This window comes from Sinocyclocheilus grahami, unplaced genomic scaffold, assembly GCF_001515645.1.
Source record: "Sinocyclocheilus grahami isolate Dianchi unplaced genomic scaffold, SAMN03320097.WGS_v1.1 scaffold1300.1, whole genome shotgun sequence".
Lineage (NCBI taxonomy): Eukaryota > Metazoa > Chordata > Actinopteri > Cypriniformes > Cyprinidae > Sinocyclocheilus > Sinocyclocheilus grahami.
Window position 1 is genome coordinate 17319 of NW_015506479.1, and position 24118 is coordinate 41436.

The 24118-nt window shown below is 38.2% G+C and overlaps 1 protein-coding gene across 1 annotated transcript in view; it reads left to right on the forward strand.

Moving 5' to 3' along the window:
• Positions 1-24118, forward strand: part of LOC107568987 (glutamate receptor 3-like) — a 68532-nt gene that overhangs the window by 14242 nt on the left and 30172 nt on the right. The window contains exons 7-10 of the mRNA XM_016254986.1: positions 2658-2762; positions 7325-7531; positions 10107-10480; positions 17867-18065. Of these exons, the coding sequence (XP_016110472.1) occupies positions 2658-2762; positions 7325-7531; positions 10107-10480; positions 17867-18065 (885 nt within the window). The remainder of the gene's footprint in view (positions 1-2657; positions 2763-7324; positions 7532-10106; positions 10481-17866; positions 18066-24118) is intronic.

Genomic DNA, 24118 nt, shown 5'->3' on the forward strand with positions numbered 1-24118 from the left:
ATTTAAAGGATTTGCCACTGATGATTCAAACGTGAGTTTTGAGCAGTGTAGAGTAGCGCTTGTTGTTTGTCATTTCTCCGATCACAAATGCAATGGTTTTATGTTTACGCGGTGTGATGCAACGCAACCGGTAAAACGACAGTATAAGTCATTATAATCCGTAATTATGTCCCCACTGGATGTAACAAATGCCTCGTTTATAATGGGTTTTAATGTTTTTGTCTCGTCGCTTCGGCCGGACAGGGCATCATCACAGTATAGTGAGGGGTGTAACATTTCCGTCACACGCTTGAGGTATTCGGCCAATCACAACGCACTGGATAGCTGGCCAATCAGAGCACACCTCGCTTTTCAGACCGATGAGCTTTGTAAAAATCGACGCATTTCAGAAAGGCGGGGCATAGAGGAGAAACAGTTATGTACAGTATGTGGAAAATAATGTGTTTTTTGAACCTTAAACCGCATAAACACATTTCATTACACCAAATACACAACATAATGTTATTTTTAGCAGCATCATATGACCCCTTTAAGTCTGAGCAAGAAAAAAAAACCTTTGTCAGATATACACATTTAAAATAGTTATAGCTCACTAGAGAAAATAGAGAAAAAAATACTAATGACTCTGATGATCTTGCACATAACAAACTAGCAATGGCAACAATTAAGGCAAGACAACACAGGTGAATTGGGTAAAAACAGATTTCACCATACCTCCCCAGTTACTTAAGTACATTTAGAAACTAAGTTTTGTATTTAATCTGAAATGTTATGTTTAAATATGTAAATGAAGTATTTTCTACTTAAACATGCAATAATATGCATATTTGCAGAACAGAAATCTGAACATTGTTCAAAATGAACATGGTTCAAGTTTCATTTTGTTGACGTACTGTGTAAGAGTTAAAGGTTTTTAAAGAGAGGATTTTGGATGCCTCTATTTATCAGTCCATAAATCAGAAAATACTGTCAACAGCCAGAAAAATAAATAGATTTTCACCATAGCAATAAAATGTTATATAAATCAAGCAAATGATACATGAGCAAACCATCTGTAAAAACCTTCAGAATATAGATAGGAATAAAACTGTAAAGTTTGGTGTGTGTGTGTGTAAGTGTTACTGAAGTGGATCTTTGAAGCTCAGTGCAGGAACAAAAAATAGTGCATGAAAATAGTTTTTTTTTTTGCCTCTATAGTGTCTTGTGCGGTGACCGAGAGAGCTCAATGTGCTACAACTGAAGAAAAAATATGCAAAAAGTGTTGAAACCTTTTTTCTTTTTTTTTGACATATTGATTACCATTTGTATAACCACAATTGTACAAATACCGTGGTTAAACTATGGTTAGTGTAGCAAAGCCATGGTTAATTTGTGGTTAATGTTCATAGGGGAAGTTGTGAAAATTAGTGACCCTGGACCACAAAACCAGCCATAAGGGTCAATTTTTCAAAATTGAGATTTATACATCTGAATAAATAAGCTTTCCATTGATGTATGGTTTGTTAGGATAGGACAATATTTGGCTGAGATACAACTATTTGAAAATCGGGAATCTGAGGGTGCAAAAAAAATCAAAATATTGAGGAAAATCGCCTTTAAAGTTGTCCAAATGAAGTTCTTAGCAATGCATATTACTAATCAAAAATTAAGTTTTAAACGTTCCGTTGTGGTCTGTGTGTATTTGCAGCATGTTTCTGTATTTGGTCGTATTGAGCATATTCGCAGCGCATTTCTGAATTTGGTCGTGTTGTACGTATTTGCAGTGCATTTCTGTGTTTGGTCGTGTTGTGCGTATTTGGAGCACATGTGTTGTCAAACTGGTGAAGATGTTTTCTAAATGTGTTGGTTGTTTTTCATTTGCAGCACATTTAGCTCTCTCAGCCACCGTAGTCTTGCCTCAATTGATTGCAAATAGATGTAGCTGGACAAGCCCTTCAATATGTCCTAAGTTCAAGCTTCAATAAGAAATACATCATAACAGAAAATAAAACTGTGCTCATCAAACTGTGTTCATCTTTAAGCTCAACATAACCAGTATTCATTATCTTTCTTTTGAGCTAATAGAAACTGCCCTTTATAACACAGTATTCCAGCAACAATCGCCATGGATGAAAGTAGTTTAGCCCAAGGTTAGATGGGTAAGTGTCGGTAAGGAGAAACTAATTGACAATGAATGTCAGAAGTGATGTACAAGACTGAGTCGGACCCCTCTACAATGTCACCTCAGTGATGCCCTAGCGGCTAGTGCTATGCTAACGGTTCTGACACATGCCACTCAACCGCTAAACAACTCAAGCATATAGCAAAGAGAAACACAGAATGCATAAATCATTCAAACCTAATCAAGTTTAATTTTTGAATTACATCCAAGAGTAGCTTCCAGCTTCTGAATCCCTGAAAATTCCACCATAAGCATTTTTCCCATTTAACAAATGTCAGCCAAGAATTTGTCTTTTTTGTTTAACTCCAGGCAATAACAGCAGCAGCACGGAGACCTAATACTTTTTTAATGAACACAGTCTTATGAGAGTACACATCTACAACAGCCTCCTTAGCTGAACAGAAGGGCTGGGGTGAGGGGGGGGGGGGGGTTGGTAGTGTCAATGCAGTAAAAATGTCTGCTGTTGGATAGTAACGTGAATGTTTTCCCTTTGCAGATCGGGTACTGGAACGAGTTTGAGCGCTTTGTTAATATAATGGATCAGCAGTACACCAACGATTCCTCAGTGGAAAACCGAACAATTGTGGTCACTACTATTATGGTACACGCTCCATGACGTTTTAAACGTGTCGCATATTCTGCCCATCAGGGTCATGGTGTTGACTCCTAGATTGATACATTCTGTCCTGGGCGGGTAGAAGTACATTTCTTTTGTGTTGCTTTCCATCCACTCATTACACGTTGAAACAGTCGAACGTGAGGAAAACCGACGCATGAGTGTTTCAACTGTATCCGTGTGGGTGTCAAAGCATTTTGATTTTCCATATATCAGTGGCCTGTCGTAGCAGTGACATCACAATAACGGCATTAGGTATGATGGTTTCACATTGACATCATCAAGTAGACATACAATGCATATGTAGGTAAGACTTGTTTCCACTCATCAAGTAAATGGTCAATGACACATGAGCTATAACAAGCTCATTCTTACCGTAACAAAGAAGGGTTCGATGGTTTGCCTCTGGCAAAGTTAAAGCATATTTGAGTGAGGCCAGGTGAGGCCTTGCACAGATCCACTTTACATTGACCGGAGGACTGCTCGGTGCTGACGTATCACTTCATCTTCTGCCGTTAATGGAATTAGCTTTAACGTCAGCCTCCAATTGGCAAGGCGAATACACATCTCTGAGGAATTCAAATCAATGCTCACAACATCATCTCGTGCAAAACAACAATCGCTGGTAATTGTTTTGTTTCACCAAAAACCAAGGTCAGTCTTTCAAATGACTTGAATGTGAGCAATTAAACCAGCAGCTGTCGGTTATTCCATCAGAGGGATTCAGGAGGAAAACAATTGCACAAAGGATGAGGTGAGAGGATACATTCAGCACAGAACAAACAATCCATTGCTAACCCACTGGCACCCTAATTGTCTCTGACTCTAATGGGATGCGTTCTTTCTGCGAGAAGTCATATTGTTTGGTAATAATGATGTGCTTAAAAAAGCAAGCCGCTTCCACAATGTTTGAAATGGGGGGTGAAAGGGAGGATAAAACTAGCTTGTCTTCTTTGTTCAATTCTGTTTGCCGACAAAGTGCTTTTGAGTTTGGATCCTAACGATGGCTTTGGTTTTGCTTTGGTTTTGTTTCCCTACTGAAAAGACCACATATTGTGTTTTTAGATGCTGGTTCCCAGCATGGCATGCTGGTGTGCTGCTGGAGTACCCACCAGTCTGTTTATTGAGCTAAACCAGTAAAGCCCGAGACACACTGCACAATTTTCAGCTGTCCGAGACGAAAGATTTTCATCGTGAAACAATCGTGGCGATTTCTGTGATCGTGGCTCCTATATGTCGTACAGTGAGAGAGGTTCAAAGACAGCCGTTGTCAAGGTCTTGCACCCAAAGATAGCCTACAATAATTTTCTGACAGTGCCAGAAATTCAGCATGTTAATTGCACAGTGTGTTTGCTGCTACGACCCACGTTTACTGACCAGCCAATAGAAATGTGACATGATATCAACGCGACATGGCGCTAAAACATAAAACTGCTTACCTCAAGCTCTTATCCCTTCCTCTTTCGCCGCTTCCACATTTTTTTTCAGCACATATAAAAACTGTAACTGCCAAAGCGTGAATCATCATGCTCTTTTTGTTTACCACTAGCACATGCTGATGATGTTTTATTCTTCTAGAGCAGTGGTTGCCAACCCGTCGATCGCAAAAATGCATTACATTTAACACCCCTCGAAACGCGATTGGACTAGTTTTATTGTGAGAACCTGGCAACCCTGTTCATAGTTCATTTTAAATCCTGAAATTAATCTAAGACAAATCAAAAACAACTGGCCGTGCAGATCGTGATTAAAATGCATTGGTTGCCTCTAATTTCAAATGGCTAGATATTTTCGTTTAAAGCCAGTTTGTTTGTTATAAAGCAAATAGCCAATAAATTAATTTGCTTAAAAATCAGTATCAGTATCAGAATCCAATTTGCTAGTAAAAAAAAAGAAAGAAAGAAAAGAAAATCGGAATTCAGAATCAACTATGATCGGTGCATCACTAATTAAAATGCTAAGTAAAAGGCCTCAAATTTGAAGTACAATCTAGGATGTCTTTTTCTATCAATTCTTCAATAGGTAGATCTTGTCTTTCATAAAGGCCGAGGTCAGGGATCTTGGGCCTAAAAAGGTTGGTGACCACTGTTCTAGAGTAACGTAGCCTACGAATCAGGCTTCATCATTGTACAGTCTGGATTCATGTCATACCCAAGTTTATCAGATCCATGTCGCACAGTGTGATTTGCAATGATCTTATAGGATTGCTAAAATTGTGCAGTGTGTAGAAGGCTCAAGTCAGTCAGTATCACCGGAACAATCATGCTAGTCGACTTGTGCTAGTCCACCAGCTAAACCGAAACCGCAATAGACACATAACCAGTAATACCTGGCATAAACCAGCCTGAAATTCATGCTGTTGTAAGCTGGTCTATTTAGTAGGGCTATGTTCAGTGTTCTTTCTGTTGGAATGATGAAGGATTCTGTCGCATATAGGTGCAACGTGCTTGAATATGTCTGAACAGAATCAACACTATGATTCCTCTGCAGTCACTGCCATTTACTTTATGAATCGGATTCCTTCTCACTTCATACGTTCTTGCCTACCTCACCTCTCACCCGCCAATGCATTTCAGAACCCTGGGATAATGCAACACGGCCGTGTGCGTGCATGCGTGTGAAAGAGAGAAAACCAGAATCGAACCTATTTTGATTTGTCTCCAATGTTGCTTTATGGTCTTAGACCCTATTTATACCTGATATCATCCATCTCCAGTGTTTTGATCCCAAGTGGACAGTCCTAAATGCAAGTAAACAGAGTCCAGTTTTTTTGTGGACATATTCTTTCCATAATCAGAGGTCCACTCACCCAACACATACCATGTGATGTATATAATGTGCAATGATGTATGTGATAAAACTCAAGTGGTTACTGGAGATGCATGTTAATACTGGTGGAGTCAAGACTATACCCTTCAAAACCTAGATTCAGACTAATACCACAGCCCAGATCTATAACGAGACCCAAACTCAGAACAATAATCCTAGACCAGGCATGGGCAACTCCAGTCCTGGAGGATCACTATCCTGCAGAGTTTAGTTCCATCCCTAATCAAAGCCACCTGATTGTAATTTTCAAGCAATCCTGAATACATCCAGTAGTTTAGATCAAGGGTTCCCACTCCTGTTCCTGGAGATCTACTGCTGCGTTCAAGTCCTCCTGGGACGTTCGTACTTACGAGTTGACAAGTCGTAATTACGACGTCAAGTCAGTTTAGTCGGCACAAGATGGCAGTGTACCTTCTTTTAATAAATTACAAGAAAATACAACAGGGTCTGTTAACTCTGCTTATAGAAAATGAAGAGCAAAGAATTCGCATCAGGTGTTTTGCGTTTTTAATATTTTTAAAAAGTAATTCATGAAGCCACTTTAATCTGTATCGGATAAAAACTTGTTATTAATTGTTATATTACAAAACTATCAATTTAAACAAAAAATAACCGTCACCTACAGATGTTGCATCCATCGATTCCGCCATGTTTCTCATTAACACGCACACCCCCAACTCAGAAACTCGGGCTTAAAGAAAAGTTTCCCACTCGTAATAACGACTTTGTCGTGGCGTTCATGTGCGTTCAACTCGTAAATACGATCTATCCGACATGACTTGAATGCACCATACCTTAATGCAAACCTCAGCTTGAACCCTGATTAAACACACCTGAACCAGCTAATTAAGATCTTCAGGAACACTTGATAATTATGACAGGTGTGCTGGCGCAGGGCTGGAACTGAACTCTGCAGGTAGGTAGCTCTCCAGGAAAAGCACCCTTGGGTTAGATTTTTCAGATGCATTTTTGATTAAGGATGGAGCTCTGGTGGACAGTGGCCCAAACCCAAACCAAGTACCTGCCATCCAAGAACTAGTCTGTCAATAAAAAAAAAAAAAGTGAATTTATTGCAGCATTCATTTCAAAACACTGTGCCACTCTATACAGTAGCTAAGCAGTCACTCAAAGCCATTAGTTTCTTGCAAATTCTCGGTAGCTTAAAAGATACTGTGGAAACTAGAGATTGAAGTGATTATCACCTATAATAAGTGTGCCTGAAATCCTTTTTGAGACCATCATTCGAGTCCCAGAGTAAGACATGCAAATAGTATTGTGATTTCTTGAGGTCTAAGACCAAGAGCACAAGATCCCGATTTTATATTATTTTATCTCTCAGACTGTGCCTCAGGTGTAAACAACAATTTGTCTTACTTGGCAACCTGTGAATGGATTACCTGAGATGTATGTTAATACCAGGTGTAAAGAGGGCCTTAGAAGAGGCTGGGCAATTACCAGTTCGGTCTGACTGTGGCCACGTGTGGATCAATGTCCTACAATCCCCTGTCTGCTGCTTCAGTCATTCGTCTTGTATGTGTTCCAGTTTGGTGGATTATGTGTGTGAGAGAATGGGTGGGTATGAATGCACAGTCATGATATTCCAGCATGCCTGCATGCCTGTGACTGATAAACTGTCGGTGGGCTCTGGTGCCTGTGACACCAGACAATGAAAGCAGTAAGTGAAGACTATAATAAATGAGCGTGTGTTTGATTAACAGGAAGCACCGTATGTGATGTACAAGAAAAATCACATGCATCTGGAAGGCAATGACAAGTATGAAGGCTACTGTGTCGATTTAGCTTCTGAGATTGCCAAACATGTTGGGATTAAGTACAAACTGTCCATAGTCATGGATGGAAAATATGGCGCCCGTGACCCTGAAACCAAGACTTGGAACGGGATGGTGGGTGAACTAGTCTATGGGGTGAGTATTGGATTTGTTAGGAACTCTTCCGTTGTTGTTAGAAACACTAACCTTTCCTTCTGCAGTAGTCTCTTTTATTCATGAACCTTGCATAAATGATATAAAGAGAAATTGCTAGAAATTGCTGTCAAATAATGGGTTGGAAGAAGTGAATTGCCTTTGTCTTGCATTCATGGGAAAGAGCGTGGGGAAATTGTCTGGAAATGTCTGGGTGTTGTTCAACTATAACTGCAGCCAGACAGTGCTGGTAGCGAGATGGTGCTTTAAACATGCTTCTTCCCAGCATGCACTGCTTTGATTCATCTCTATGCTGTTAGATCTCAAAGGCACTTTTCACAGTACGCCCAGGCAACCCGCCATTTTTGCATTTGTCAAAGCGCTCCCCTGCTATAAATGGAGGAAAATCCAGTGAAATCCCTTCCAATTCCCCGAGCTGACATTCAAGAAGGAAGACCATATACAAAATGCATGAGGGTTAGGCTACCTCATCTGTTCAATTTCTTTACCATCAGCCAAAGAGATTGCCTAGTTTTGATGTGCTAACATTGGAAATTATACTCAAATTATTCTCAAAATGGGGAAGAAATGCATGTGGAGCTAAATTGCAGCTTGACTTTAAATTCTGAGTAGTTTGTAGCTTGGGAAGATACACTTTCAAATTTTCACCGATTGATACTAATCATGTAATCATATTATAACCATATGATCCACTCCTGTTATGTGTTGAAGTTTTCAGGCAGTAACGACAGCTCTGTCTAAACAATGACAGTGAATTCCTCTGCTTTTATAACGTAGAAACGCTACGGCTTTCATGGATTTGTTTTCCATTACTAGCCATAAACAGATAAAAACATGAAGTGGATTCCTCTGGGATTCTTCTAAATGTGTTATTCAATCTCACTTATTTTTTTTCACGTTTTATCAACAGATTTTGATATCAGTTGGATTTTACCTGTGCACATTTATGCAATACATAGCTAATTTCAGAGTTAAAAAGATCACATGCAATTATTTATCTAGTGTGCCGTAGATGCTGAGAGTTTTGAGGCATATTTCTTCCTCACTGATAAATCACTTCTGGTAGACTCTTAATTAGCTATTTATATGCAAATGATTATATGATTTATTGAGGCAGTACACCAGAGTTCCATTCACTACAACCACAAGATAAAAGGATATTAATATTTGTAGAGGCTTTTATAACCAGTGTTCACCTGCAGAGTTACCGGGACCTTATACTTCCTGATTGCATAACTAATGTCCTCCTGGCTGAGGACACATGCGAGATCAAATCTTTTACTGTCGTTTTATAATACGCTCATGCTAGAGTGCCTCTGAGGATTATGGGATGTGGGAAGCGGCTGTGCCTCATATCTGCAGCTCCCACAGCAACGCTATGTGAAGCTTGAGAAGGGAAGCATTCAAAAAAAGATTTTCCAACAAAGTCTCCTGCTCGTTCCGATTACACTCTGTTTATTGCCTGATACAGTGGCATAGGGGTCACAGAAATTAGCAAGACTCTTCCTATATAGTCAAGTGAACGCTCAGCTGTCACTTCTGTGCTATACAGTCAAAACGCCTTTTCGGTTACGCCTCGCATGTGCTTCTCTGAGGCAGTGAATGTCCTGTCTCTGTGAATGTTATTTTCCTGGCTTCCTTCTGCACACCAAGGCCTGAGAAAACACTAAATGACCCACTCTGAGCTCTAGATGTAATATACTGTGACAAATTGATCTGATTGATTCATCCAAATGTTAATAGAAAGTTCCAGGTTCAAAAATGCTTCATGGACAGACTACAGAAAATAACATAGAATTTAATTTAAATCATTTGTGTAAAAAAAAAAAAAACAGTTTTTGAAAGTGTACTGTACCTTTAAAATGTATGCCAGTGAGTTAGTACGAGACTAGTGCCATTACATATAAAATTTTTCCAAAATCATTTAAGCACAGAAACGATAGACGTGTAAAGATACACGGAGCAAACTCCACCAATAGGAATTATGTTGTCTTAGCTATTGCATTTGGGTATATTTTTTTTGACATTATGAAGTACTACTTCATTGATTTGTACATTGTACCCCAAAAAACTGCTGTATTGTATTTTTCAAAATTTTCATTCATTCACTACACAAAGATCACAGGGGTGACTATTTTTAAAGACCATTTATCCTTTTCAAATTATGTCCATGATTTTTGATATGTTCATATAGCAAGCCCCACAAAAATAATCAGGATCCATACCATTCTGAAGTAATAATAATAATAATAATAAAAATCCAATGTTAAAAAAAAAATGTACCTTGTACATTACTGTGATTGTGGTTCTTGCTTGTAATCAACAGCATGCCATCAATGTTGTTGGCCAAGCTTAAGTTGTACTGAAACCAGAACGTTCCACTAAGTACCCTTGTGATATACAACTTGAAGTAAATTTGCAACTAAATCTGCCAAATCTTCCTCGTGAGAAATAAATACTTTGCTAAGATCTGGAAAAGTAATTGTATTGCATTGCATGTTTATTGTACTGGTGCATGTCCAGCACTAACACATTTTGTTCATGTCCCTATTTCCAGAGAGCAGATATAGCCGTCGCACCATTAACGATCACGCTTGTGCGAGAGGAAGTCATTGACTTTTCTAAGCCCTTCATGAGTTTGGGCATCTCCATTATGATTAAGAAACCTCAGAAGTCCAAGCCGGGTGTGTTCTCCTTCCTGGACCCTCTGGCATATGAGATCTGGATGTGTATCGTTTTCGCCTACATCGGCGTCAGCGTTGTGCTGTTCCTCGTGAGCCGCTTCAGCCCCTACGAGTGGCACCTGGATGAGACTGATGAAGCCAAAGACCCCCAGACCCCTCCAGACCCGCCTAATGACTTTGGGATTTTTAACAGCCTGTGGTTCTCTCTAGGGGCCTTCATGCAGCAGGGCTGTGATATCTCACCAAGGTTGGTGCGTCAGCGCTGTGTCAATTTATGGCTATAAAAATGGTGTCCATATGTGGGTTTGCATGTGTAGTTGTCTATGAGCAGACAGATTATCACTGGTTTAAATACACTGGGATCCTCAGAGCAGATGTAACCGAAAACCATTTCAGATTTTCAAAATGGCCTGATTATAAATCAGCGATTTCCTTTATCAATAAAAAAAGACTAAAAAATAATGAAAAATGAATGGGAATTCATTCGTCAAAATGTTTGGTCACTCTAGCAGTGCTGGGTAGTAACTGATTACAAGTCATCTGGATTACGTAATCGGGTTCCAAAAATTAAGTACTTGTAATTAATAACATTACATTGTAAAATACTTGTAATCAGACTACATTTACTTTTTATTGATTACATGATTATATATTATTCACATGGTCACATTATATGCAGGTAAAAGGATATAATATTCCATATTTTTTATGTTTTTGTGTATTATTTTGATTGTTTGATTGTTTTAATTTTTTAATTTATATGATCTATTTTATTATTATCTTTTCATTAAGCTCACGAACCCCCTGCAGTTCCATCAAAAATGCCAGTTTGGGAAACTTTGGTAACAACAAGTGATTTATCATAAGATGGCAATAAACATAAGAAATGCCCATTATACATGACTGAAATAGTCATCCTGCAAAATCGTCAGCAGTTAAACAGGTGGCGGCAAAGGAGAGTATTGAATGTTTTGAAGAGTTTGCGTGTGTCTGATGCGTTGTTGATCTTGTTATAGAAGTTAGATTTGGCAGCAATGAACATTGGTGGAAAATGAAGATAGCAGTGACTGATACCTGCTGAGATCAGCTGAATCTTTTGATTTGCACCATTTTCTCTCCTCTGCCCTGAGTTTAGTCCAGTGCTTGCGAAGGACATCGGTTAACCAGGGGTTGGAGGGAGTAGCATGTGCTGGTCTGGAGGAAATGGGACAGATATTGTATAGGCAGCTAGTTAAGTTGGGGAAATATTGTATCTGTGGCACAATTCACATCTAATGATGAGAAGTGTGTGAGGGTGGGAAGAGAGGATGATACCACAGAGGAAAGTCGAGAAAGAGACCTTACGTTTCTTCTAAACAAAACTGGCGGAGGGGTTGGTGGTGCGGAAGGAGGTAGATATAGAATAAAGTAATAATGAAATGATCCGAGCCATGCAAAGGTTTGATCAAGATGTTATCTGTGGTATAACTACGTGTAAAGATGAGGTCGAGCTGGTTACCTGATTTATGGGAACCTGTGGTGTTGAGCCGCCGAAGGTCAAAAGAGGATAGGAAAGAGTGGAAGTCAGTAGCATGTGGCTGCTCAACGTGGATGTTGAAGTCACCAAAAAGTTTTAGAGGGCTGCCATCCTCCAGGAATGAGGACCGCAGCATATCCAGTTCTTCTAGAATGTTTCCCAGCTGACCTGGAGGGCGATAAATAACTACAATGTGGATTTTTACAGGGAGTGTGACTGTAATGGCATGAAATTCAAAGGAAGTATTGTTAAAGTTAAAAGAGCATGGAAGGTATTTCCAGCTCTGGGAAATGAAGAGACCAGTACCCTCACCTCTCCCAACCTGACTGGGGGTGTGGGTGAAAGAGAAGATGTTGGAAAGAGCGCAGCAGGGGTTGCAGGGTTTTCAGGTTTAAGCCAAGTCTCAATCGATCCTAAGAGACTCTGAGCAGACTCCACAGGCCCATAGAAAAAGAAAGATTATATGCAGGTAAAAGGATATAATATTCCATATTTTTTATGTTTTTGTGTATTATTTTGATTGTTTGATTGTTTTAATTTTTTAATTTATATGATCTATTTTATTATTATCTTTTCATTAAGCTCACGAACCCCCTGCAGTTCCATCAAAAATGCCAGTTTGGGAAACTTTGGTAACAACAAGTGATTTATCATAAGATGGCAATAAACATAAGAAATGCCCATTATACATGACTGAAATAGTCATCCTGCAAAATCGTCAGCAGTTAAACAGGTGGCGGCAAAGGAGAGTATTGAATGTTTTGAAGAGTTTGCGTGTGTCTGATGCGTTGTTGATCTTGTTATAGAAGTTAGATTTGGCAGCAATGAACATTGGTGGAAAATGAAGATAGCAGTGACTGATACCTGCTGAGATCAGCTGAATCTTTTGATTTGCACCATTTTCTCTCCTCTGCCCTGAGTTTAGTCCAGTGCTTGCGAAGGACATCGGTTAACCAGGGGTTGGAGGGAGTAGCATGTGCTGGTCTGGAGGAAATGGGACAGATATTGTATAGGCAGCTAGTTAAGTTGGGGAAATATTGTATCTGTGGCACAATTCACATCTAATGATGAGAAGTGTGTGAGGGTGGGAAGAGAGGATGATACCACAGAGGAAAGTCGAGAAAGAGACCTTACGTTTCTTCTAAACAAAACTGGCGGAGGGGTTGGTGGTGCGGAAGGAGGTAGATATAGAATAAAGTAATAATGAAATGATCCGAGCCATGCAAAGGTTTGATCAAGATGTTATCTGTGGTATAACTACGTGTAAAGATGAGGTCGAGCTGGTTACCTGATTTATGGGAACCTGTGGTGTTGAGCCGCCGAAGGTCAAAAGAGGATAGGAAAGAGTGGAAGTCAGTAGCATGTGGCTGCTCAACGTGGATGTTGAAGTCACCAAAAAGTTTTAGAGGGCTGCCATCCTCCAGGAATGAGGACCGCAGCATATCCAGTTCTTCTAGAATGTTTCCCAGCTGACCTGGAGGGCGATAAATAACTACAATGTGGATTTTTACAGGGAGTGTGACTGTAATGGCATGAAATTCAAAGGAAGTATTGTTAAAGTTAAAAGAGCATGGAAGGTATTTCCAGCTCTGGGAAATGAAGAGACCAGTACCCTCACCTCTCCCAACCTGACTGGGGGTGTGGGTGAAAGAGAAGATGTTGGAAAGAGCGCAGCAGGGGTTGCAGGGTTTTCAGGTTTAAGCCAAGTCTCAATCGATCCTAAGAGACTCTGAGCAGACTCCACAGGCCCATAGAAAAAGAAAGGGGTGCAAAAGAAGTGTGGATTGGACGCAGGTTGGCATGATAGCGCTGACTCCTGTGTGTTATGTAAGAGTGTTTCCGTTGAGAAACAACTGGAATATAATGGAAGCACATATTGAAAGTGGTGGAGAGAGGAATGGAAGGGAAGTAGAATAAAGGAAATATACTACTGTGCCTTGTCTGTGTCGTTGATATCCTTTTAAATTTATGTGATAAACAAGTTAGGTCAAAAGTAAAAAATGCTAGGTTGTTTCAACCCAACATTTGGGTTAAAAATGTAATTTGACAATTTAACCCAACAGTTGGGTTAGTCCATATTTGACCCAATGTTGGGTTGAAACAACCCATCATTTTTAAAGTGTAATCTAAAAGTAGTCTAATTACTGTATATTACCTGACGTGTAATGTAATGGATTACGTTACTAACTAAATTTTTTTGTCATGTAACTTCAAATCAGTAACGGACTACAATTTGTAAGTAATCTACCCAGCACTGCTCACAAGCACATTAAATACATTACAGCTCAAATTTTGAAGGTAATTTCAGTATTTCACATTTGAAAGATTATGCCGACACAGCTCTAGTTTTAATTTGTTATTTTGTAAAGGATTAGCTGAGCAACATATTCTCATTTGGCTCTTTTAATGAATTTCTCATTTACCTGATTCATTTATTGTTTGAGAAGTCCTGCTGCAGCGCTTTGTAGGCATCTGTGACGGAGATGTATGATTATTCACATTGTTCTTCCATTTAACAGCAGGAAGTTGATTAATAATGACTCCATTGCGCGGCTCGCTGTCATAGATCATTTTGTAGAGTCCCTTATATTCCCCTGTGCTGGCTGTCAATTGTGTATTCAATAAAAATTACTCACCAGCACAAAAAAAAAATAAATAAAATAAAATAAAAGCATTTATCAATATATCATATCAATAATTTTCCCATAATTCTTCTATGATTTTTACAGTCAGTTGTAATTAATGGGTAAGAAAAGACCAGATTTTCAATCTAGTCTGAGGCCATATTGAAAATGACTGAACAATGCAAACCCACATATGGAAAAAATAAATAAAATTAAAAGCATTCATCAATGCTCTCAATAAATAGCAAAGAAAAGACGTATTTGTTGTAATACGATTGATCGTTATACATTAAAATATTATATTTGAATTCCATATCAATGCAATTACAGCTAATATTAAACTATCATACGTAGTTCTAAAACTGCAAAAATATGCCAATATGCTTTAACATTTCACTAGATACACATGCAGAACGCAGACAGATATATTTTAATTTAATTAATAACTGTTATTTATTTATTTGTTTGTTATTTATTCTATCAATGCCTGCGACTTATAACTAGCATTTGGCCTGGTCTGTTATGCCATAGTTATGTGGAACACTATAGATTGGATATTATATTTTACATGACTGTATCACTGCAGAATAGTTTTCAAATGGCTCTACAATGTTAATAAGAATCATGTTAATCTAAAATTCAGTAATTACATTGCATAAGTCCATAAGAGTTTCTACTTGTTATTTGCACTTTGTGTATATATATTTCACAAACCCGCATGGTTGACAGAGCACATAGTCTTCAAAAGGGCAAACCACCTTACATTCAGCCCAAGGCAAGAACCCTTTGGAGAAAATAATACAATCATTGATCCCATATGTTATTTGATTATGCTAATATAATGTCTAGGCAACAGTCAATAACTGCACAGCTGGAAAATGAGCTTTGAGACTCAAACTTTTGCCGGATCAGAAATGAGACACTAACTCAGGATATATATATATATATGTATGTGTGTGTGTGTGAATATATCGCCACCTTGGAATTATAAGGTTCTATCTGCATTCTGAGCCGTTTCGAGATATTGAGCTTCAAAATTTTTGCACTCCATATAGCAAAAATTATATGGGGAACAATTATTTTGCATACATGAAAATGACAGAGACCCTAAATGTATTCTAAATGGACAATATCAAAATCCTCTCTAATTTGTAAATGGGGATTTTTGGAACAGGTCAAATGCAGATAGAACCTTCTAATTCTAAAAAAAAATATTTTCCGCTAGTAATTATAAGGTTCTATCTTGCAAAACATTAATTGAAGCAATAAGTTTAAAGAAACACAAACGGTTTACTTTGTTTTAAAACAAAATTAGTGTTGTAACAATGTATTGACATGTATGAGAAAGGTCAATTTAATGTTACTATGACATTTATTTCATATTTTAGGATGATTTTTTTTTCTTGTTCAAGTTACTGTAAGCATAAAAGGCGGTGCTAAATATTTTGTTCAGTGCGGATGTTAATTTTAATTGTAATATGGTGGGTAATTAAACACATTATTGCAGTGTTCACATTCACGTATTTTTATTTGAACTTGAGCGCCGTGTTTTAGAATGATGTATTATGTGCGAGAAGCTGCTATAAAGACCTGAGACGAGAGCACAGCATTCAAATACATTGAGTAGTGCATTTACATTGAAATAGGCTACAATGGAAAAGTAAAGCAGTGGAATTAAAAAATGCGTTCTGAGTGAATGACCCTACTATATATTGCAAATACAGATGGCAGAGTATTGAATAAAGCAAAATCACATAGCCACCAAATTCGAAAATCTGACATCCAGGAAATAAGGCAGCAGTTTTACCCCAAAGAAGGACAAGTGATACCAGAAATACTTAATTTTGGCTGCTTTACAATGAAACACAAGCTCTTTGCGACCGATTCCCTGACATACTACATTCTTTGCGACCCATTGAACAGATGCATCATTTTAAGTTAGAACAACTTGAACAGCAACAAAAAATAACAATGCAGCAAAATAATCAACTATCATCTAGCCCTCTATCAAACATTAACAAATTATTTCATCATACCTTTAGCTTACTCGGTAGTGCTGCATTCTTAATTGAACCGCTTGTGCGGGAAGTTTGTGTCAGATGTAACGATTAAAATGCAACTTTGTGAAACGGACTGTCCTAAATTGTTGCTATAGTAGCATCATATTAATGCTAGAAAGCCTATGCGTTTGCCAACTATATATTTTTTTAATAAACTATTATATTTCATAATTAAAATCTATTTTTACACTCATCTTGAGTGAGGGGGCAACGCAAAATCTCCCAGCATATTAGTATTGTCTTGAAGTCATAACATAATATTCTTCAAGTAATTGTGTGAAAATTATGCTGTATTAATCGAAACTCTGAAAAATTGTGTGAAAAGGAATAAAAGGTGTCGGAGTTTTACTGCCTCTAGTGTTAATTTCTTTTGGAAACTGCAGTGATGTACTTATTGGTATATATTTCGTGTCTCGCTAAAAAGTGCCCCCAGGTACGTTTATGCCATGAGACCAGGTAAAAAATGTCAGATAGAACCTTATAATTCCAAGGTGACGATATTGTATTTGTGAAAACTGCTTATGTGGCTAAATAGAAACTCAAGTCATGTATTTAAATGAAGATGGTGAACAAAAATAAAGCTACTGTGGCTTAGTACAAAGAATGAGACACTGCCACATCACTTTGACATTGCAATCGCTTCCTCTGATAACCACATTTAATAAATATTTAAATATTTAAATTGATATGCAACTCATTTCTTAATCTATTGTTCTTTTTAGGTTTAACCGGGGTGTACAATTATTGACATTAAAGGGATAGTTCACCCAAAAATGAAAATTATGTCATTATTTACTCACCTCATGTTGCTCGAAACATGTATGAGGTTGTTTCTTATGTTTAACACAAAAGAAGATATTTTGAAGAATATGTGTAACCAAACAGTTGACGGTAGACATTGACTTCCATAGCATGGAGAAAAAAAATACTATAGATGTCTATGGCTACCGTCAACTGATTGGTTACCAGCATTCTTCAAAATATCTTTGGCAGCACTTTAGTTTAGGGACCAGTTCTCACTATTAACTAGTTGTTTAGTAACATGCATATTACTAGCATATTGGCTGTTTATTAGTGCTTATACAGCACATATTAATACCTTATTCTGCATGATCACATTTTATATCCCTCAATCCTACCCCATACCTAAACTTAACAACTACCTTACTAACTATTAATAAGCAGCAAATTAGGAGTTTGAGGAAAAAGTCATAGTTAATAGTTAATTAATAGTGAGAGTTAGTCCCCAAACTAAGTGTGACCATATCTTATTTTGTGTTAAACGGAGAGAGAAAAAATCCTATAGGTTTGGAATAACATGAGGGTGAGTAAATGATAAGTGCATGTTTGTGGAGCTGATCTATTGATTACAGTTGTGTGAACCATCAACATATTCAAGCCTGAATGTATGTATGTGTGTGTTTGTGCATCAGGTCCTTATCGGGCAGAATAGTGGGAGGCGTCTGGTGGTTCTTCACCCTCATCATAATCTCGTCCTACACTGCTAACCTGGCTGCTTTCCTCACAGTAGAGAGGATGGTCTCTCCCATAGAGAGTGCTGAAGATCTAGCCAAACAAACGGAGATCGCATACGGAACCTTGGACTCAGGATCAACCAAAGAGTTCTTTAGGGTGAGTCTCCTACCGCTTGAGAGTTATGTATCTGCAGTGATCTTTCATTGAGCTGAAAGCTGCAGGATTAAAATGCATCGAACTTCAATGGCTGTGCGCACTTTCAAGTCCGAATCCATCCTTTAGTTAGACTTGTGGCTGTTGAAGAAACAGACACAAGAAGAAAGGTTCCCACAGTGCTACTGTTTGTTGTGCTTTAGTCTTTGTCAAACCTTTCTTTCATTTAATTATTGTTCATCCAATTCATTCTCTATCCACTAGATAGTGCACTTTGTGCCATTCACCATACAGAACATTGGAAATATGCAAACAAGTAGCCAATTTCAGTCGCAGCTTCAGTGTCTTTTATAGTGTATGGGGCAGGACAACTCCGATTCTAGATGGCATTTGATTGGACAGAAAATCTAATGAGAAGCTGAAGTGCAGAATGATGTCATCAAAATTGATGCCATCATTCTGGCATTGCATTTTGAATGCAATTATCTTCTAAATGGAATTTTGTCATTGTTTTGGTGCATACACAGCAAAATCCCCAGAGTTAAATCAACTCTGTAGATTGGGACAATATGTACTCTGAGCAGAGTGTTAAAGTAACACTGAAGCAGAGTTACCACTGTTGAGGATTATGTGATATGTTTTCATGTCTAAAAGCCTGAGCAGTAGTTGTTCATCTTCAACATTGTTAACAGCTGGGTTTCTTTATTAATGCTCACTCATCAATTAATTAATTGCTTAATTATCCCAATAACTTTCACCCGGCTTCAGTGTTACTTTAACACTCTGTAGATTGGGACAATATGTACTCGGAGCAGAGTTGATTTAACTCTGGGGATTTTGCTGTGTACTAGCTTGCTTTAAGGCTAACATTCATACTAATAACAAAAAAAAGAAAAAATGGGAACTTTATGTGCTTTCACAAGTTCAAGAGTTCAATTGAAGAGTCATTAACAAGTTGAACATGCAGGTGTGTGGGTCAGTATCTACTTCATCCAACACTCATTTGGATCACACTTTTAAGAGCCCTTAAAAACTCACTATTTACTTAGTATAATATTAATGAATAAAACATTTGAAGTTTATATGATAATTGCAAACTAGATGAACTTTGGAATGGCCAGCAATAGAGAAGCTGAACTCAGCACTAGAGGCAGTGCAACACCAACAGCTTGAATAGCTTTTCACAAAAATTATGATTACAGGAGCAGATTGATAAAGACTTATTTTTGTGTGGTTCCTTGCATAAGACTGTGTTATGACCTCTGCACAATTTTACCATAGTGCACAATTTGTAAATTAATACATCTTGACTTTTGCATCACATAATCAGTTACATGCATATGGCTTTTCTGCAGCAAGTAAACTTGCTCGGTAGTGCACCTGGTACAGCGTTGCACTTGCGGTAACGACTCCTGTGAAACACAATCACAATAAAAGAGCTTGAGGAGTTGTAGAATCCAACTAAAGTGGCATGGCTTTCTCACTTTTGCTTTTGTTAACACTATCAATTAGATTTTTTCCCAGTGAGCCTGGTTTGTAAAATCACCTTGATAACTATAAAATGCTCAAAAAATGACGCATGCCACTGGTGCCTTGGTGTTTCCAGGTTTCTTTATTAGTATAGCTTGCAGTGCTTTTTTAGCCAACCACCTTCACCAGTTAAATCTGGCTCAGCATGGAAATTCATTACAGCAGGGAGACCACTTGGAGCTTGTTGTTGGAGGACAAACAAAAAGAAATATCAGCTCTGCCAAAAGCTGCAATCGCTCATTTCCTGCACCTGCTTGTTCGGGAAATTCTTCTTTTAGCTGAAACAGTCAGTCAGGTCTGCGCTATACAGCACTTTTTGATGAAGCAGTCATTAAGTCAATGGTGATGATTGCTGTAGATGCTATGTACAGCCTCGAGTTAGTTCAAGCTGTCAGAGTGAAGGAAAGGCAAAGGCAGACTGGTGTCTCTGCAGCCTAATTAAATCCTGCATATGGCCACAGAGGTCAGCTTAAAAACTGTAATTAGTGGCTTTACCTGGGCCTGCAAATTGTGCGTAATGAAAAGCGGCCCAGAGGGTCAAATAGTACGCTTGAAAGATATTTAGAATAAAGTAAGCAATACATCCATGAGCACATTGCAATTAGGGTTGAAATTAGCAATCTGCATGTTTCTTTAAAACTTAAAAACTGCTTGCTCTACACACACACATCCATTAGGAGGTATGTTTACTGCCCTGTCAGCTGCAGGTTTGCACGGTGGCATGCGTTTGATGTCATTAAAGGTTTGCAAGATGACAACCGAGGGGTTTGGGTATCTCAAATATTCTATATAATGAGTGTCCTAGTTTCACTCTACAGCTTTCAGATTTCCAATGGCATGCGTGAACTGCTATTCCAAGGGAATTTTAATTAAAAGCACAGAGGTTTGACAGGGTTGGGGGGGGGGACCTGATTAATGGAGATACAAGCTCTATTTTAGATCTGTTTTCAGGAAACACATTCCAGTTTAATTGGAGCCATACGGCGGAGAACAGCTGGATGTTTCAAATCATCCACAACATTTGGAGCGAGACATATGCCATCACCTTTGACACAATCCCCAAGTTTATTATTTATATTTAATTTATTTGCTTGGTTTACTCAACATTTACAAAAAATATATATATATATTTCAAAGTTGTTAGTCTATAATGACTTTTTGTGTTTGGGGCTCAACTCTGCACTCAGAACCAACTATACATTGGGCCTGTTTACACCTGGTTACTTCATGCATTTTTTCTGATGGGATAGCTATCCGATTGTGAAAAGACCAGGTGTAAATGCCCTCCGAAACGCATTCGAGACAGATATAAATCGGATCCCTCAAACCACTTCAGGAGCTGGTCTGGGCCGCATTCCAGACGAAACTCGACAAGTGTAAATGCATCTGGTTGTTGAAACCGCATATGTAAATTTTACTCGTCCCAAAATGTTAAAATAATAAACGTGTGAGAGCGTGTTATAGGCTATATGAAATTAGTCAGACTGCACTAATGCAACACACATAACCGCGGGCGAGTAGCGGAGTATCTCTAAGCCATGCCGCCAATGAAACAAAGATGCAGACGGTCAACACACATTAATCTTCATTAAAAGTAGTAAGACAAACTTATCTTTCCAGTGCTGATGCCGCCTATTGTGGTCTTTGATCTTGAAATGAGCTGATCATTAATAAAATGCAGCGCTTATCTTTTGATTTAGTTGACGTGAACTCCGTTAAATTTAAATGTAGCTCGGGAATTAAAGATCAGATTTAAATCCGTTTTGCGACGACACAATTATGTGGTCTAGTGTAAATGGAAACGTTTTAACAAATCGGATAGATATCTGATCAGCAAAAACGCATGAAATGACCAGGTGTAAACAGGCCCATTTTGTCAATATTAAGTAACGTACTGAAATGCATTATAAATCCTAGCATTGTAAAATCTATTGCTGCAATGCAATGCATCATTCAGACAATATTTTGAATTGTTTGTGGAATTAGATTTGCTATGATATGTTCTACATGTACACACCATTTTGGTAGCACTTTATTTTAAGGACCAATTCTCACAATTATCTAGTCGCTTATTAGCACATATTAATGCATGATTCTGAATGACCATATTGTAGATCCCTTAACCCGACCCAATACCTAAACTTAACAACTACTTTACAAACTATTAATAAGCAGCAAATTAGTTTGAGGCAAAATAGTTAATAGTGAAAATTAGTCCTTAAAATAAAGTGCTACCATAATTTCTTATCAATTCAAAATAATAAAATAAATAAGATTCTTGACCTGTGATAATATGTATAATTAGATATGCTTATGTGATAAATAATGTGATGTACTTATCTCTCCTAGTACATTAGAATCTATTAAATAACATGTTTGTTACCTTTAACGGATTTGTACAGCTTTATCTTATGGAAAAAGAACAGTCCAGTCAGATTTAACGGAGAGCTGTCTCCTTGAAGAGATGAAATATTGCATTTATTAAAAAGGAGATATGGTGCATGAAATCTTTTTTATTATTTAAAACTATCACTGTACCTCTGGCCCAATCTGTGATGATTGAGAGAGTCGGGTCAGGTTATTCCTGCACGGAGCAATCAGCCGGGTGATGCTGTTAAAATGCTATTCTCCACTGACAGGTTTTAGAGCAAAGGAGGGTTTGTTAAAATCTCAAACAGCCAAGTGTCATTCAGTTTGTCCTACTGACAATGGCGATGATTCGTCTGACATTGCTTGTGTTTCAGAGGAGAATAAATATACATCAGTTTTATTGAAAGAGTGCAAGATGGTGGATAACATGTCATCCTTGATCAATATCTTCTCAAGGTGCTCACATCGGTTTCTCATGTAAAGAACGGCAGCGATGCACTGCAGGCGCTTGTATGCTCACAACTTTATCTTTTGTTGACTACAGTAGTTTTACACTCTGGTTTCATTTGTTAAACAAACTGTGTGAAAGAAATTATTCTTTGTCACACCCTATTAATTTAGGTATTTAGATCATTGATTTCCAAAGGGCACACTGACAAAGAAGTACAATGATACTACCGAGACATTTTTGGCACCATGGCATTACTGTTTAGAGAAACAAAAACTTGGCAACACTTTATACTAAGCATACAGTAATAAAGCACTTAATTTGCAAACTATTAGTGAGATCTTCATTGATTACCTGTAAATAATGCATTATTGTTGTTTAATTAGCTCATATGTAAAGAGTTAGGCAAATGTTAACTTTAGTGAGTCAGGTTGAGTCCGGTCAGAGCTGGCTTGTTCATGCGTTTGCCTGAGCTGGTGGAAGTCTAAAACTGCTCTATAGCTGCCCACTGGGCACATTAAAAAAATAAACCGTTTGTAGTCTCACTTTTCTGTGTGATCTGTCCAGTCCAGTGCACGGTTAGTCATGCAGTGTTTCTTTTCATGTATTTTAAACTTTTATGTGTTACAACAATTGCATGCTAAATGAATGTTGAATGTGCAGGAAAGGCTCAGGAAGTCTCACAGCACATATATTATTTCTAATTCAAACATCAAGCATAGCGTTAGTTCTGGCAGGTCACATTAGTCAAGCTCGCATCAGCTGACTCTCAGCTGATCCCCATCAACCTATGGGAATACGACACCTATCTAAGTATTCATATATAAGGTCCCGCAGTAGTATCAGCAGTTTTCGCATTGCTCAATAGCTAATTAAATGGCGAATTCGGCAGGCAAAACACCATCATCACTAGGAATCAGGAATTTAGAGAAGTGGAATTCGCTTCCCCAATGGTCTCACCTCCGATTCATTCAAGTTCGAAGTCAGGTGGGAACATGCTTGTTGTTATAGTTGTATTGTCGGGAACACGTTTGTCCCAGAGCTATCTGGTTGTTACTGGAACATGCTTGTTCTAAAAGCTGTAGTCATATTGGGAACATGCTTGTTTTTAAGCTGTCTAGTCGTATTGGGAACATGCTTGTTCTTAAGTTATAGCTGTATTGTTGGGAACATGCTTGTCCCAGAGCTATCTGGTTGTTATTGGGAACATGCTTGTTCTTAAGTTATAGCTGTATTGTTGGGAACATGCTTGTCCCAGAGCTATCTGGTTGTTATTGGGAACATGCTTGTTCTTAAGTTATAGCTGTATTGTTGGGAACATGCTTGTCCCAGAGCTATCTGGTTGTTATTGGGAACATGCTTGTTCTTAAGTTATAGCTGTATTGTTGGGAACACGCTTGTCCCAGAGCAATCCGGTCGTTATTCGGAACATGCTTGTTCTGAAAGCTGTACAAGGGAACATGTTTTTCTTAAGTCTATCTGGTGTTATTGAGAATGCTGCTTAAGCTTTTAAGGTATTGGCAACATATTCATTGGTCAACTGTTAAAGGCAACAGAATTGTTGCTACAGTTTACGCGGGTTTGGCAACATATTTGATTGGTCATTGGTTAAGGGCAACATGCTTGTTGCTTAAGACTTTGAGATTTGCTATCAGTTTGTGTTGGGGGATATCAGCATATGGTTTTGTTTTGGGGGGTTATCGCTGCT